This window comes from Neltuma alba, unplaced genomic scaffold (genome assembly GCF_004799145.2).
Source record: "Neltuma alba isolate B1F8T4 unplaced genomic scaffold, ASM479914v2 tig00001378_pilon, whole genome shotgun sequence".
Taxonomy (NCBI): domain Eukaryota; kingdom Viridiplantae; phylum Streptophyta; class Magnoliopsida; order Fabales; family Fabaceae; genus Neltuma; species Neltuma alba.
The window spans coordinates 11635-27984 of NW_021632436.1; the positions used below are offsets into that span (position 1 = coordinate 11635).

Genomic DNA, 16350 nt, shown 5'->3' on the forward strand with positions numbered 1-16350 from the left:
TTTGTTCAATTACTAAGTTGATTTCATTTTTTTAAAAAGTATATATTGAGAATTGAAAGGACAATTGTTAACAACTTAAAGTGTAACGATTAATAACTATTGTGGTAATTATTAACAACTCATGCATTAAATTGTTGTGATGTGTTGAGAAAATGTATTGTTAATATCTACCTGTGATAGTTGTTAATTGTTATATTTTAAGTTGTTAATGACTACCTCTTTAGTTGTCAATGTGTACTTAAAAAAAGATGAGTACAATACAATTTAACGATTGAACAAGTAAAATCTCTTGCAGTAAGATCCCTTGAAACTTCACATCAATAAAATACATTGACGTTTGATAGCAAGCCCATCAAATACGTTGAGAGGCCCAACAGGAACCTCTCTTAGCCCAGATTGATCGACGCGAAGCCGGTGCAACGCCAAACTCGGCGGCATCTTCTGTCCGAAACCACGCTGGCCTTCTGTTCTTACGTCAACTTCTGCAAGCACCTCCTCGCCTTCTTCTCCTTTGCCTATATCATCACGATCTCTCTCTCACTCTCTCTTCACACTTCGTAACCTTCGTACACATTCTCTCTTCCTCACATTTTCAGATTCTCACTCGCCCCACGGAGCATTGTGTCATTCTCTTCTCTGTGAGTTTCCATTCCCATTGCAATGGCTGCCGCTACTCTCAGTCCAGCCGATACGGAGAAACTGTCCAAGCTCAAATCTGCTGTTGCAGAATTGAGCCAAATCAGGTATCACATTTCAGGATTTGGATTAGTTTCCGATCATTGTTTCTGTTTTCTTGATGTGAATCTCTTTGATCGGTTTCTAATTGTTCATCTAAGAGCTTGGATCTCAGATCAGAATCTCATTCTCTTTTCTGGATTTCAAATTTGCATTGTTTGCACTCTGTAGTGAGAATGAGAAGAACGGATTCATCAACCTCGTAGCTCGCTCTCTCAGGTGAATCGCTTATGAAGGAGCTCAATCTTTGTGCTTGCAGTTTGCTGATCTTTACCTTTAGGTGAATTCTGATGATGAGTTCATTACAGTGGCGAAGCGCAGCACGTCGAATGGAGTAAGATTGCGACTCCTACTGATGAAGTGGTGGTGCCTTATGACAGTTTGGCGCCATCTCCGCAAGGTGATAATTAATTATCATCATGTGTTGTTTTCTCTTTTCAATTTGATACATTTTCTGTAGATCAGTGTTATCATGGATGAATACCAAAATTTCTGCAGATTCTTCGGAGATAAAGAAGCTCTTGGACAAGCTTGCCGTCCTGAAGCTTAATGGAGGCTTGGGAACAACTATGGGTTGTACTGGTCCAAAGTATGGAGTTTGATAACATTTTTTTTTACCTTGATGGTTTTGATGGCGGGAAGCTTTAGCAGAGCTGATATCAACTTGTCAGTCTCTTGGTTTTTTATTAAGCCCAATCCGATTTTAAAATTTTTGATAGTGCTGACTCTCCCGCTATATTTGACCAATGTTGCCTGCAACTTTGTCATGCCTTGTGCTCATTTCTTTCGAATCCTTATTCATCAAAATGAAGAGAAAGAAAGTCACAGTCCTAAACGTTTTAAATTAACAACCTGGTTATTTGCACTGTCCTATAGCCTGTAACCTGCATTATGCACTGCTAGACTCGAGAAAAAAAATCTGTTTAAGTATATATGAGCGCGTACATGACGTAGAGTCAGAAGACTTTGGACAATGAAAAATAAAATCAATACCGTGGACTCGAGGAGATCTTCCTGCAAGATGTATTAGTTTGACAGGATATGAGTTCTCTGCGGTTGTAATTTGAGATGGCCTGTATGTGAGTCATAGCTTCTGTATGAATCTATTGCAGATCAGTCATTGAAGTTCGAGATGGATTGACATTTCTTGATTTGATTGTCAAACAAATTGAGGTTTCTCTTTTTCCCTTCTTTGCTCGTCATTTTTTTTTCTGTTTCTCCTGTGCGAACTTTCTACTGATAACTTGGGTGTTTTTGTAGAATCTCAATTCCACATACGGAAGCAACGTTCCTTTGCTTTTAATGAACTCCTTCAACACTCATGATGATACGCTAAAGGTACATGATTTTCATTCTTTATCCTCTTTGCTGGGTATCCGAGTTCACTTGCAAACTAACAATTTGCCTATTTCTAGATTGTTGAAAAATACAAAAGCTCAAATATCGAAATCCATACTTTTAACCAGGTCCGTAATTATAATTCCTATTTTGTTTTTAATCTCTGAACTGTTATACCTTCTGGAGTTTCTGGACTTTGAGCTCTTATTTCTCTGCTGCGTTTCTCAAATTTGTGCAGAGCCAATATCCTCGATTGGTTGTTGATGACTACTTGCCATTGCCATCGAAAGGGAAGACTGGCAAGGATGGATGGTATGATTACAATTGAATATTGCCTCCACAGTATTACTGCATTGAATTTAGCGACTACAAATACTACTAGAAAATTCTCTGTTCAGTCTTTGCTGAAGTAGCATCTGTCAAATAGAAGACGGGTAATTTAACGCATCTATCTGAAAGGAATTCACTTTCTAGTTTTCTCATGAGCAAAGCAATCGTGCGTAGGTACCCTCCTGGCCATGGGGATGTCTTTGCATCATTATTGAACAGTGGAAAACTAGATGCTCTGTTATTACAGGTTGGCACCAGAATCCGTAGTTGGATTTTGCCTTTAGTTATTTTATAGCCAATATCGTCACTACAGTTTCACGGATCCTTCATTTCCTTTTGTTCTGTTATAGGGTAAGGAGTACGTGTTTGCTGCCAATTCGGATAACTTGGGTGCAATAGTCGACTTGAGTATCCTCATTTAGGTTCTTATTGATTCCTTATTTTTCTATTATCTGTGGCTATACTTGTTATTTACACACAAGGTATTTTTGTCATTTCTGTCAGTATCCTTGACTGGGTAATTTAGAAATCTTGAATCATTTGGTCCAGAAAAAGAACGAATACTGTATGGAGGTAACAAAAAATAGTTGTTGTCAAATAGTTACTTGCCTTAAATATTCAGCCTTCTTGTCATTTATTTATGTTTTTTGGGGCTTGTCATTGTACAGGTGACTCCCAAAACATTGGCTGATGTGAAGGGTGGCACTTTAATATCTTACGAAGGAAGAGTTCAGGCATGAATCTTGTTATTCGGATTTCATTTCTCTACATTGTTTATCTGTTTAATTAGTTCACAGTTCTGGACTCGTCAAACTGCATCTTAACCTTTCTATGACCGTTTACTTAGATGTAATTGTATGCCTTCTACGATTATCACCCATATATGCATATCATCTACAATTTAACAATTGGTATGTCCCTCTATTTGATTTTTGTAACTGGGGAGAAATTGCAAGAAAACTAGGATAACTTGAAATCCTGAGAAAGAATGTTGGCATTAAGTGACAGTTATGTTTGAATGTTTGATGCAGCTCCTGGAAATTGCACAAGTCCCGAATGAACATGTAAGCTACATATTCTCTCTTGTTCTTCCCTGGATCTTTTCTAATGCAACCTACCCCTTTGCTAGTATAGCCAGTAGTTCTAATTGTTCTATAATGAAGTATGAAGATCATGATTAGCTTAGTGAGAAACGGCATTGGCTTGATTTAAATAATTATATTCTTTGACGCAGCAATTGACTTTTGCTTGAATTGATGCTATGGGTTATAGTACTTGAGCCGAGGGCATTTTATCCTCCTTCATCTTATATTTCATTCTTTTTCCATAACATTTTTTCATTAAAAATCAAATGCATACATACTTGAGAGGAAATATCACGCTTATGGTTGAACTTTAATGATTCAAAGTAAGGGAAGAAAATATTGTTAAGCATGATTTCTGATAATTTTCATTGAGAACACAATATTTCTTCATTGACAAATTTTGACATCTAAAAAAGGAACTCCGGGGTACTGATCATTTGTTTGATCTATATGCTATGTTAGCTTGTACTTTCGTGACTAATGTTCATTCTACCAGGAAAGCCCTTTATATCAGAATAGATTCAAAGGGAGTATCCTCTGCAGGCATATTTCCCTACAAAAGCAGTTGATAAACGTTGGCGATATGAACTGTTAAATTCGTTTAATTATGTTAGGATAGGATAATAGACGAGATTATAACTGTATTGTAGGTTATGTATGGAGTCTGCTGGAAGGAAATCAAGCTTCTTATGTGATAGTTTATGTAAGATAGGCTATGTTGATAAGCTAATAAGCCGTAATTACGTAGGCTCATCCTTTGTATATATACCCTCTTCTCAGATGAAATAGATATGCATTTGAACCATATTTCTCTAAAAATCAAAATGTGTCTAGTCTTCTCATTGATGATATAGTGGTTATCCTATGGTGCTAGATTATGACTTCCACAATGGGAATGAGAGTCAGGAGAGGGAATACTTCTTTATTAGAAAAAGAGCTCTTACAATTCTCTGTGTTAAGTTATTCGACCTAACAAGCTATAATCATAAAGTTTCATGTTAGGAGAATCGGATGAACAGATGGAGAAACTTTTCTATTTTCTTACCTCCTTCTTTCTATCTAGATCTCCTTGTCCAAGTTGATACTTGGAAGCCTGAAATTATCAACATCTGACAAAAATTGTAGTAGCTGGATCATGTCTGTAAATAATAAGACAGTAGATGGAGAGTATGATTATGCCATTGACTCATTTTATGCTGCTTTTTGCACAGGTCAATGAATTCAAGTCGATAGAGAAGTTCAAAATTTTCAACACAAATAATTTGTAAGTTTTGTTGGCTATTATCCAAATTGTTGTTGGTGATATGGCCCAACTAACGAGATGGTCTTCAGGTGGGTGAACTTGAATGCAATTAAAAGGCTTGTTGAAGCCGATGCTCTTAAGATGGAAATTATTCCCAACCCAAAGGTGAGGATTGATCTTCTACAGTAGTCACATATGTTGGATTCATGCTAGACTTTTGGAACTTGGATGGAAAACCGCTGACAAAATTGTGAGGATTTTAGGAGGTCGATGGAGTAAAAGTTCTTCAGCTGGAAACGGCAGCTGGTGCAGCAATAAGGGTACTCAATGTTGTTTTGACATGTTATTACAATGTTCTTGGTGATGATACTTATCTCTTTGTCTCTTTCATCTTTCATACCAGTTTTTTGACAATGCTATTGGGATCAATGTGCCTCGATCCCGGTTCCTTCCTGTGAAGGCAACTTCTGATTTGCTTCTTGTCCAGGTTATAAACTTTTCTGATACAAGGCATGAATTTTGGATATGAATTTCATGTATTGTCAGACATAACCAGTTCTCCTGTTTTGCAGTCGGACCTCTACACTTTGCAAGATGGCTCTGTCATCCGTAACCCAGCAAGGGCAAATCCTGCTAACCCTGCTATTGAATTGGGACCAGAATTTAAGAAGGTCAAGATTTACATTACTGATTATTCTGCATTAGATGGTGAGAGTAATACTGATTTTCCCACCCTTCTGAACAGGTTGGCGACTTCTTGAATCGTTTCAAGTCAATTCCTAGCATTGTTGAGCTTGACAATCTTAAAGTGGCCGGTGATGTATGGTTTGGAGCTGGTGTTACCCTCAAGGTATATGATTTAATCCAATTATAGTTTAATCTCTTATTTTCGAAGATAATTACAAAGGTTACAGTATAGGACTCTATTCTTTTTATCAAAAGGGGGAAGGAATTTACGCTACCAAACAAAATGATAACAAATAAAATTGTGCGAAACTAAAAAACTTAATTGGCATGCTAATATTGCCTGAATTTATCATCCCGCACTCTGGCACTATTTGCATTCAATTGAAAAGAGGTAGTTTCAACTTCAGTTTTGATGGCTCCTCGAGATAACCCAAATTTATAATTTAGGTGGGAAAGATGTTTTTTTTTTTTTCCTTTTTGGTTAACTAGCCCACGAAAGTGATTAATAAATCCATTTCCATGCGCCAGCCAGGTTTGATAAGGTTTGTATGTCACATAGAATTTCCTTATTATCATATCAAAATTCAAAATCCTAGGACTTTTTCCCCTTCTGTTCCCTAGTATTGGTGAACAAGAAGGGAGGAACCTGCGGTAATTGTTCTCAAAGTGTATAAACTTTCCTCGCTATTTGTCTTCAAAGATGAAAGAATTAGGCTCCGACCGATTCCATTTAGTGAAAGAAAACCTATTTGTCTAAAGAGTTGTGTGAGGCTGTGGAGACTAGCGCCCGGTGGCCCGCGGAGATGCTCAAGCCATTAAGGATTGCACAATTAACTTTATCCAAGGGGGCGCAAACTTCATCAAGACCCCATGAGACACTAGTCTTGAGATATATGAATCTGCATGTGCATATTCGTCATCTATCCAAATTCAGGCCCAACCTATATCACATATTAACTTCTTTTCTTTTTCGTGAAATATCTTTACAAAAAAAGTATTGTTATTATAAGCAAAAATTGCCTGAACCAGTTCCCGGTTATTTAGCAATCAAAGCGGATAGAAAAATCAATAAGAAAACTAAGAATTCTTAGGTTTTTTATGTTTTTTTTTTTTGGCCCTAAACCAAGAATTCTTAGTTTTAGAACTCAATGTATTTCAAATTATTTGAACTCAATATATTTCAAATTATTTTCTTAGAAGGTAACTCTTGATATGATTTTGGTTAGTTTTTGGTGTGAAGAAAAAAAATGTTGAACCTTGTTATAATTTGCATTCATTTAAAAACTTTAAAGAAACTTTAGCATGTCTATATGCACTTTTGGCTACAAACAAGTTCATTGTGATTCTCAGCAAGCAACCGAATTGATCAGGGTGATCATAGGAAACACTATTCTGATTACTGATATGTTATTATCTCATATTTGCATAAAATTTTGTATCTTTCTTTCTCTCTTCGTTTTTTTTTTTTTTTTTTTTTTCAAATTTCCGTTCTATTTGCTTTCTGACGCATCTTGTTCTGTTGGTGCTCAAAGGGCAAAGTCAGTATTGTTGCGAAAGATGGCGTGAAGCTGGAAGTGCCTGATGGTGCCAAAATTGAAAACAAGGTATTCCCACTAATATGGAGCTTGCTTTTTATTAGATGTCTGCATAAGCTTGTCATTTTAAGCCTCTCTAAAATGTTGGCGCCAAAAAAAAAAACTCTAAAAATGAATTATTTATGTGCAGGAAATCAATGGTCCTGACGATCTCTGAAAAATCTTTGATATCAAAGTTGAACAGGTCATATGCATTGTGCTGTGGCCTCTTGATGATGTATTGTCCTGAGTTCAATAGAAAAGCAAAATAAGAGACTTTTTGGTGAAAAAATACATAGCTTTGCTTATCATTCTTGTTACCTGGATTGTAATTTGTAACCCTCGAGCTTGCACAGTCTGAGATGAGTTGAACGGTTGGCTTAAAATTTATTATACATATATTGGTATGATGATTTTTGATATTAGCAAAAAGTTTGATTCACTTTTACTTTTATCCTATAACAAGGTGCGATGCACAGACAATTTCTAGTTATAGCTCTGATCTTCAATATAAGAGCAAAATAATTGATTCATAAATATTAAAAAAATTAGTTAAGTTAGTTAGAACTTCCTAAAATATTCTTTTTATTTATATATATTGGAATTATCTCTCTGGAAAATTCCTTATAATCAATAAAGATTTTTAAAAAAAATTATAAGTTTGGAAGATAAAGGCCAATTGGGTTCAATTGTAGACTCCTTTGGAAATGCAATGTGATGCAATGCAATAATGATTATCATTAACATGTTTGGTTTATTATTTACAAGGTGTGTAGAAATTATTTTTCATATTTAATTAGAATTATACGAGGTCTAAGATGCCCCTCAAAATCCCAATCATCTTCCTCAACTAGAACACCAATGGTAATGCAAAACCAACTAAGAATCAGCATGTTTGAAAGAAAAAATCATTAGTATTCTCAAAAGGCTTAAAGTGAATTGAGAATTTATATTTAGAATCAAATTTAATTCCTAACTTGTTTTTATATTTAGGACGTGAGGTAGTAATTTCAAGCCAATTTTTTGTCCATAAAATTTTTTACTGATTCCAACCTTCAAATAGTACGCCTGTGTAAATAGCATTCCTGTGGCCCAACTGATCTTAATCTGAATTGATTGATTGAGATTTGATTTGGCTTTTAAAAATCATTAGTATTCTCAAAATTGAAACATGCGATTTTATTAAAAGCTCGCAAGTTTGTGACTTTTTACTGGATAAGTGACATATGAGTGATTGTTATAATATTTAGATGGTATATTTCTAAAATTACATGTGTGCGTGTGTCTACACACACACACACACTCATGAATACCTAAATATATGTAAAGTCATTTCAATATATTTTTGAAACAATTGATAGTAAATTATATGATTTTATGAATCTAAATTATACCACTAAAAGAAATCATATACCTTGCCTTGGTTATTTTGCTAATTGCTTTAGAAGTAAAACATAAAGCAATACTGGTAAATAGGGCACCTTTTGCTGTGAAATATTATTAGATATTGTGAATATCATAATCTGAATCAGATACATAAAACCAATTTCAAGTATGAACTAAAGTAGTTACATTTGTATATAAAGAATAATATAATAAAAAAATAATATAGTAACATTTTTTGAGTCGGAATATTGACATGGAAACAAGAAAATGGGCGGGCCCTCTTCACCAAAACAAAAGAAAATGGGCGGGCCCGTTTGGCCGTTTGGCAGCGAAGAGGAATGGAATGAACAAAAAGAATTCAATTTTCTATACCCAAAAAAACAAAAAACAAATAAGAAGCGAATCTCCCGAAAGAAAATTCATTTCTCACCGGTCACGGCCACGGAGATAAAGCCTCCGCCTCTTGCCGGCCAAACTCGTTGTGGCTCAGCTTCTTCCACTTCCCTCTTCACTCCTGCAGGTACTAGCTCCAAGGACAACAAGTACCCACTACTCCGCATTTCAGCACATCGTGAATTCCTGTGTGTAACAGGTCGGTCTCCGTATCTCCCTCTCCCTCTCTCTCGCTTTGCATTTCATGATCTCTCATTCTCATAGTTAACATGAAAATAATACTTTCATCCATAGGAAGAAGAATTGTTTGATTTTTTCTCTCGAATGATGGAATGTCAGTTCCTTGCTTTTAGAGCTTAAAAAAAAATTCGAGATATGTTTCATGTTCTCCTTCGATTGAATGGGTATTATGGTTTTCATTTCTATCATCCCCTTAGAATCTTCTGTTGAATAACTGGGAAATCATGCATCAAAACCATGAACGGAGCTTCTTAAACCCGTAGTAGGAAAATTCTTGATCTCATGTTAACGCTGTTTCAATTTTCGGTACTCGAGCTATGACTGCTGATGCTTGAGACTATTTTTCATTTAATTGAGAAGAAATATGGCTTTTCAATTGGAAAAAAATGCGCTTACTTTCTCGTATATATTTATATCCTTCTTGGTGTCACAAGTTGTGAAGAAGAGCAAGCTTGTTTAACTTTCTTCTATTGTGTATAAGGTTTTTTCTGCATGTTTTCGCCATGTAAAATGAGATTCCATTGTTTTTTAGACTAGAAGAAAAGCGAACATGTTCACCAATGACCAGAGGCAAGAAGAGCGAACTGGAAGATATGGAACCCCAAGACTGCAATACCTTCAGGCACTTGTTCTTTCTTTTCAGTTAATCACAAAACATTTATTCAATACACTGTGACTTTGTGCGTGTCTGTGTGAAATTGAATCATTGACTCCTTGACTTCTTAGTCATATGCTTTATGTCCTATCTCCTTCCGGAATGACGAACTATTTAAATTGATTGCTCTGATGTTTGGAACCTGAAAGGAGTAAACTTTGTTTCAGGAATTGGTGACTCAGTTTCAGAGCGCAACTGAAGATGGTACGGAGTACCCTGCTATTTTATGTTGTTTAAATTTTGTTGTCTTCTTGAATTCATTAAGATTGAATCCAGGATATCTCTTGACCAGACATATATTTGCAATTTTGAGCTTCTCATGCTCAGAATGTTTTATGCCCATGAAAGTAACACTTCCAGTCTATTCTCCTATATATTTTGGCACTGGGTTGGAATGAAATGCCCTGTTGATGGTTTGACGTGATTGGGAGTGAAACTATTGTCTTTACGCCACAACAAAGACATAGGAAATAATGCAGAAAGATAGAAAATTTCTCGTAACCATTTGATGCACTAGATATCTCTGAAAGCTACTCCATAATTAATTCTCTCAAATCAAGTCCCATTAACCCCCCCCCTTTCTGTGCTTCATGTGTCCATGGCTCGCTTTCCATGTTAGCTACACAACCTCCTTGATATCTTTCCCTCTGACCTATGCCTAAGTCATCTAGAATATACAGGCGTGGTGAACTTGATGAGAGTGTGCTCTTGTCCTCTTCCTAGTAATTTTTTTTGTTCTTATCTCTTGTATGGTTCCTTAAATCCATTTGAAATGTTGTCAATACGTGATGAAAAGATTATGTTTAAAATGTTATTGTTACGAATTTACTTCTTGCTTTTAAATAGTTGTACTGTTAATATGTCATGTTAAACTAAGCAGGTCCAACAAGGCCTAATGTGTAATAAAAATTCATTTGATTCTAATCCTAAAATTGATGTATAGAGCCACTACTGAGATATTGGGGAGAGAAATTCTCTCTTCCTCTGTTATCGGAATGGATAAATGCTTCTAAGTGTTTGTAAATTGTAGTGCTTTGCTTAATGAGATTCATGACACACTACTCCCAGCATATCAATGTTTCTTGTATTTGCAGAGACAAAAGAGAAAATCGTGGCAAATTTGGCGAACTTTGCCTATGATCCTTACAATTATAATTTCTTGCGTCAGGTTTGGCCCAACCCTTTTCTTGCTGGAAATATCCATGTTATGAATTACACCACGATCGCTCACCATTGGCTTTGTAACATTTTTTTAATGGTGATGTATAAGCAGCTCAATGTTTTGGAACTTTTTCTGGACTGCTTAACAGAACCCAATGAGAAGCTTGTGGAATTTGGAATTGGAGGGATATGCAATGCTTGTGCAGGTAAGTGCAGTTTCACACTTTGTGATGTCAGCATCTATACCTGATAATTGGTATATGTAGTTGACTAAATGTAGTGGAAATTTTTTGCAGATCCGACCAATTCTAATATTGTTACTCAGTGTGGTGGCATTCCTCTTGTCATTCAATGTTTATCAAGCCCAGTTAGGAACACTGTAAGGGTGATAACTTAGTTGTTAACCATGTTTCAATATCTTTGCTTATGGTTATAATCTATTCACCTTGTAGAAAAGATGAAATAATAAACTAGGTTTGGTCAGGTTGCTTAATTTCTTCTTTTTATGGGAACTCAGCCACCAAAGTCTCGCCACTTTATTATTAGTTTTTTTTCATTCTTAAAATTTCATGTGGGAACTACTAGTAATATCTTCGGTGGTGCTGAAAAATCACAAGTTAATTTACTTTTATACAAGTTCCATGTATTACTTGTGATAGTTAACCCAAAGTACTTACGACATGATACCAGGTGAATTATGCACTTGGAGCTCTTTACTATCTATGTAACGGATCTAACAAGGAAGAGGTTTTAAAGCCAGAAGTAGTCGATGTTATCAAGAGATATGCAGATGCTGAAACGGTTAGTGTGAGCTTTAGTAATCTAGCTAAAGCTTTTTTGGACAAACATGGATCTGTGAACTTGCACTAGCTTGGTGCTTATAATACTAATCTAATTTGGAAAAATGAGCCACTTTACTCTCTTTTTTTTATTTTTTTATTTTTTTAACATCCTTCACTTAGTGTAGTGGAAGGAACTTACGGAGGGTTGAAAACGCAACCTTATGCTTAAGTAAAACTCAAGGAGGTGCTTAGTTCTGGTTGGGCCAAACAGTCCCTACAAATGACCCACTTTACTTACAGCGTGAGGATAGCATACTTTATTTTAAATTTTATATTTTATATTCATATTGATAAGATGGGTTTGTGGTTACACACATGAATATAAAAGGAAAAGATAGGATTTCTAATGATTGTATATGATGAAAAGTGAGTGCATTGTACATGGAAAAGAAAATAGATTGATGAAGGGACCAATGAAATATGGTTTTTAGCCCTTAAAAGAGGTAGATGAAAGCCATGAAGAATCATTACTAAGCTCCTACCTGCAAACAAGATTTTATACTGAAGATTGGAGGTAATCATTACTCTATTGTTATGCCTCTAATTGCTATTGTTTTTAGAATATGCTCGTGCTCAAATGTCATTTTCCTAGTTCTGTGAATCAAAGCAGGTCATCTGGTTTGATTGGTTAAACTAAGAACGGATATTATGTTCAATTTGTAATTAAGCAGGAATTGGGAGGAAGACATTTTAGGTTCATGCAATGCTTCAATGTAGTATCTTCTCGTGTATATACTAATTCTTGATAATATATATGATTCAGAAGACACTATCTCTAGTCATTAATTAGTTTAATTGAGGGTTAGATTTTGATATCAAATATAAGATGTTAATTCACTTTGATTCCTAAATTTATAATTTTTTTTTCAAAATATTCTTATTGATTATAAGGGTTTTCATTTAGGACAGTTCACATGTATATAATGAAAGAACATAATTTAAGAAAGTTAATATAACTATAAATAACTAAGTTAACCAATTTTTTATATTTTTTAAATTTAAACTTGATTAATTTTTTTAATATTAGGTGCATGTAAGAAATATGTTAAAAAGAAAAAAGAAAAAGTATGCTTGCGTGCTCCTAGTAAAATATTAAATTTTAAAAAAAGTAAAAATTAGTAAAATTTTGTTGGAATATTTTGGACTATAATGATAAAAAATGGGTTATTCTACTCTCTGAAATACAAATCAACATGTTCAAATTTCAATATTATAAAAAAAACAATTTAAATCAGAATAATGATATTTTGCTTGTACATAATTTTATAAGAGTAGCTGACATAGTCTTGTTTCTTATTACAATTGAAATCACTTATAAGTACGTTTTATATAAATTGAGACAAAATTTTTTTTTATATATTTACCTCATATTTTATAAATTACGATTGAAAAATTATTTATAAGTTATTCCAAATGGATTCATGAACTCTTGTCCCTTTTAATAAGCTTTTGGTATGTACTTTTCAAGGTCCTAGTGGACAATTAAAACACGACCTTCCATATTGGGAAAATAATATCTGAAGATCATGTGATATTTCTCGCCAATAACTTATTTTTCTTTAAAAATTTTAAAAATCGGTGTCATTAAATTTGATAAAAAATTAAAATTATTACAATATCTTCAAATATCATTTTGCCTTTCATATTGTATCAGTCTTATGACAATGGATGCCATTGCTGCTTGAACCTTCCAATTTTGCAGCACTCACGCCAATTTTGACCATCTTATATTTTTAATATTAATATGAGGGGGGTTTTATTTTGGTTTGCGTAAAAGCACTAAAAGCCAAACCCCCAAATCCTTTAGGTATTATTTGATACGAGAAAAATAAAAAAACACAGGAGGGAAAATTTTAATGAGCTCTAAAAAAATTGGAGAATTTGGGTTTTGAAATTTTAATAAAGAGAAAAATAAATAAAGGAACAATAAAAATTAGTTAAAAGTTTTTAAACTTTTTTAATTTTTTAAATCAAACTCATTAAAATTTTTTCTCCTTTCTCCTCCTCTCATTTGTTCCCATACCAAATAGACTGTAAGAGAGCACAACTTATTTTTAACGTGAGTAATTAATTTTTATATGCGTAAATATTTTTTTTTTAATACAACATACTTTTTTCCTTATTTGCGCACAACTAAAAAGAGAGTTGCGTCTGCATCCGAATAAATAAATTTTATATACCTTTTTTAAAAAATTTTGATATTGATATTTATATTTTTTGATGTGGGTACTGACGGGGCAAGCGTGTAATTCGATGAGATTAAAAGGGCATTCATGACGTTTCAGCTCGTGATGCGCCTGCACGTAGTCGAATGTTCCCCGGCAGAGAAGTATTTCAGTTGCGTCCTACTTTTCGGCACCTTGTTCATCCGTTTCTTCTCACTTCTCAGCTACTTCTACTTCCGCATCTTCTTCTCTGTGCCTTCCCACCGATTCAACTCTCAGAGAAGCTCAGAAAATGGGATTCGAGAAGATCAAGGTCGCCAATCCTATCGTCGAAATGGACGGTGAGTATGGAGCTTGAACACGACGCTTCTCCTTCGTTCTCTTGGCAATCCGTTTGCTTCCACTCCGACTCTGTAGAATTTTTGAACATCTGTTGCTTCATCTGAATTTCTCTCACTTAGATACTTCTCTCTGTGCTTGGTATTTTGTGGACCAACCTGTCTGTTTATGTTGGATCATTTTCATGCTTTTAGTATATTATGGGCCATGGCTACCGATTCTCTAGGTTCATTTGTTTTTTTGTGTACTTTTTATATATTCTTGTTCTACGGAACATATTAACTTATTACTGCTTACAACTATGTCATTTATTGACAGGCTTATCCGTTCACATTTGTAAATTCAGTGTTGGATTGGGTTAAATTATCGTGAAATGTTGCTCGGGATGAGTTTGATCTAGTATTTTTTCTTTTATTTTGTAGATCGAATATGTACTTTGCATAGTGCGAAATCGTCAGTGCCTACTGTGAATTGTGGAGATTGAAATTTAATTATTATATGACATAACGACTACTGTACGAACTACTGTTTTATCACTTCTATGACATTGGGTGTGATATTTCTGGAAATCCGTCTTCTATTTTTATGGGAAAACTATAATATGACAAAAGATTTTAAAAAGGGCCCCTAATATCATCGAGTATAGATGTGTGCTCCAATGCCCATTATACATCCCCGTTGCCCCTTTTTCCGGGAAAAAAGGTGGTTCTAGAGAAGTGGACATTCTAATGGAGGCTCTTTTGAATGGAAGATGAGTTTTGGCAATGTGTCATTCATAGAACTCGCAACTTAGGAGCCTAGCTTAATGAGACGCCAAGATGCTTCTTGCCCTCAGATTGAAAAACATACTTATATTGTTGGTTTTCCTGGTGCAAAAGACTTCATATATAACATCCAGTAAGAATTAGCCGTGGAAGGTTTTATGTTATATTTATGTACCAAAATCACAGGATACTGAAAATCTTGGTTTAAATTACTATCATTGCCTCAACCATAGTGGATATGCTTACTTGTCTGAACAGACTTCACCTTCCTTCATGACATGTTTTCTAACTGCTTTTCAGGTGATGAAATGACCCGAGTTATTTGGAAGTCAATCAAGGACAAGGTAATTTCTCATCAACTTTGTTCTTGCATCATTAGAAAACATTTTTTTCATTAAAATGCTGATGTACAAATTTAATCCTTTTTTATAGCTTATTCTCCCCTTTCTCGAGCTGGACATTAAGTATTTTGACCTAGGCCTACCTCATCGTGATGCTACTGATGATAAAGTGACGCTGAAAGTGCAGAAGCAACTCTGAAGTATGTTCATACTTCTTACCCTATTGCTTACTTGGAATAGTTTTTTTTTTTCCGCCAGATTTTCGGATTGTGTGATTAAAAATTAAGAGTTGTAAGTACCATCTTTATTTCTTTGTCTTCTCTTGCCTCCCCCCTCTCTATACCTATATATGGTTTAATTATCATTTTTTTTGGCAGACTTCAATTTGAATTTGGTGAAGCTTAATGATTATTCTGACAATGTTCCTATACTTGTTTCTGTAATCGTTGCCCTGTTGTATAGGTATAATGTGGCAATTAAGTGTGCAACTATAACTCCAGGTATGGTGGTTGGGTCTTATAAGAGGTGTTACATTCATATGACTCTTTGTACTTGCATTTACATTAAACAAGAAATAGAAAATATCCTCCTGGGTTTGGGGTAAATCATATTGCTTGGCACATGTTTGATAACTATATTGCTAGAGTTGGTGCATGTTATGACTTGTTAGATAGTAGATGTTGGAAGAACTTATCTTTTGGTACCATGATTTACAGATGAAGCTCGTGTGAAGGAGTTTGGTCTGAAGCAAATGTGGAAGAGTCCTAATGGGACAATTAGGAACATCTTAAATGGTAACGCCATAACTGAGCTTCTTTTCATGAATTATTTCCGGTCAAATGTTGCATGATTGATTAGCTTGTCTTCTTTGTGCATTGGTTTGATAAGTGATAGATGGGTTAAAACATATGCTAGTTTATTACTAATTCTATCTTTGAAAAATCTTTCAGGAACTGTCTTCAGAGAGCCAATCCTTTGCAAAAATATCCCTCGCCTTGTTCCAAGTACTTATGTTGTTTATGTGTTGTATTTAATCATTTCTTTAATGTAGTCTAACTGTTTAAACTTTGGA

General features: G+C 34.7%; 2 protein-coding genes and 1 pseudogene across 3 annotated transcripts; all 3 read left to right on the top strand.

Annotated features, from left to right (window-relative positions):
- The first annotated feature begins 474 nt into the window (after window positions 1–474).
- Window positions 475–7440, top strand: LOC114756073 (UTP--glucose-1-phosphate uridylyltransferase-like). The gene is made up of 21 exons (XM_028944988.1): window positions 475–743; window positions 907–954; window positions 1044–1135; window positions 1234–1324; window positions 1848–1908; window positions 1996–2073; window positions 2151–2201; window positions 2312–2385; window positions 2578–2650; window positions 2754–2811; window positions 2930–2976; window positions 3072–3137; window positions 3435–3467; window positions 4700–4752; window positions 4821–4896; window positions 4995–5051; window positions 5135–5218; window positions 5304–5402; window positions 5477–5581; window positions 6951–7022; window positions 7144–7440. Exons 1-21 carry the CDS (start codon window positions 661–663, stop codon window positions 7168–7170), a joined length of 1428 nt encoding a protein of 475 aa, XP_028800821.1. The 5' UTR covers window positions 475–660; the 3' UTR covers window positions 7171–7440.
- Window positions 7441–8826: 1386 nt separating this feature from the next.
- Window positions 8827–11732, top strand: LOC114756088 (armadillo repeat-containing protein 7-like). Of its 2 annotated transcripts, none has more exons than XM_028945016.1 (7): window positions 8827–8963; window positions 9544–9633; window positions 9834–9870; window positions 10761–10834; window positions 10940–11033; window positions 11124–11206; window positions 11518–11732. In XM_028945016.1, the coding sequence occupies exons 2-7, from the start codon at window positions 9562–9564 to the stop codon at window positions 11695–11697; spliced, it is 540 nt and encodes a 179-aa protein (XP_028800849.1). In that variant the 5' UTR covers window positions 8827–8963; window positions 9544–9561; the 3' UTR covers window positions 11698–11732. The 2 variants fall into 2 exon arrangements, with proteins under 2 accessions (XP_028800849.1, XP_028800843.1); XM_028945010.1 differs by having other exon boundaries at window positions 8891–8970.
- A 2264-nt stretch (window positions 11733–13996) lies between these two features.
- On the top strand, window positions 13997–16332 carry LOC114756105 (isocitrate dehydrogenase [NADP]-like; annotated as a pseudogene).
- Window positions 16333–16350: the final 18 nt, after the last annotated feature.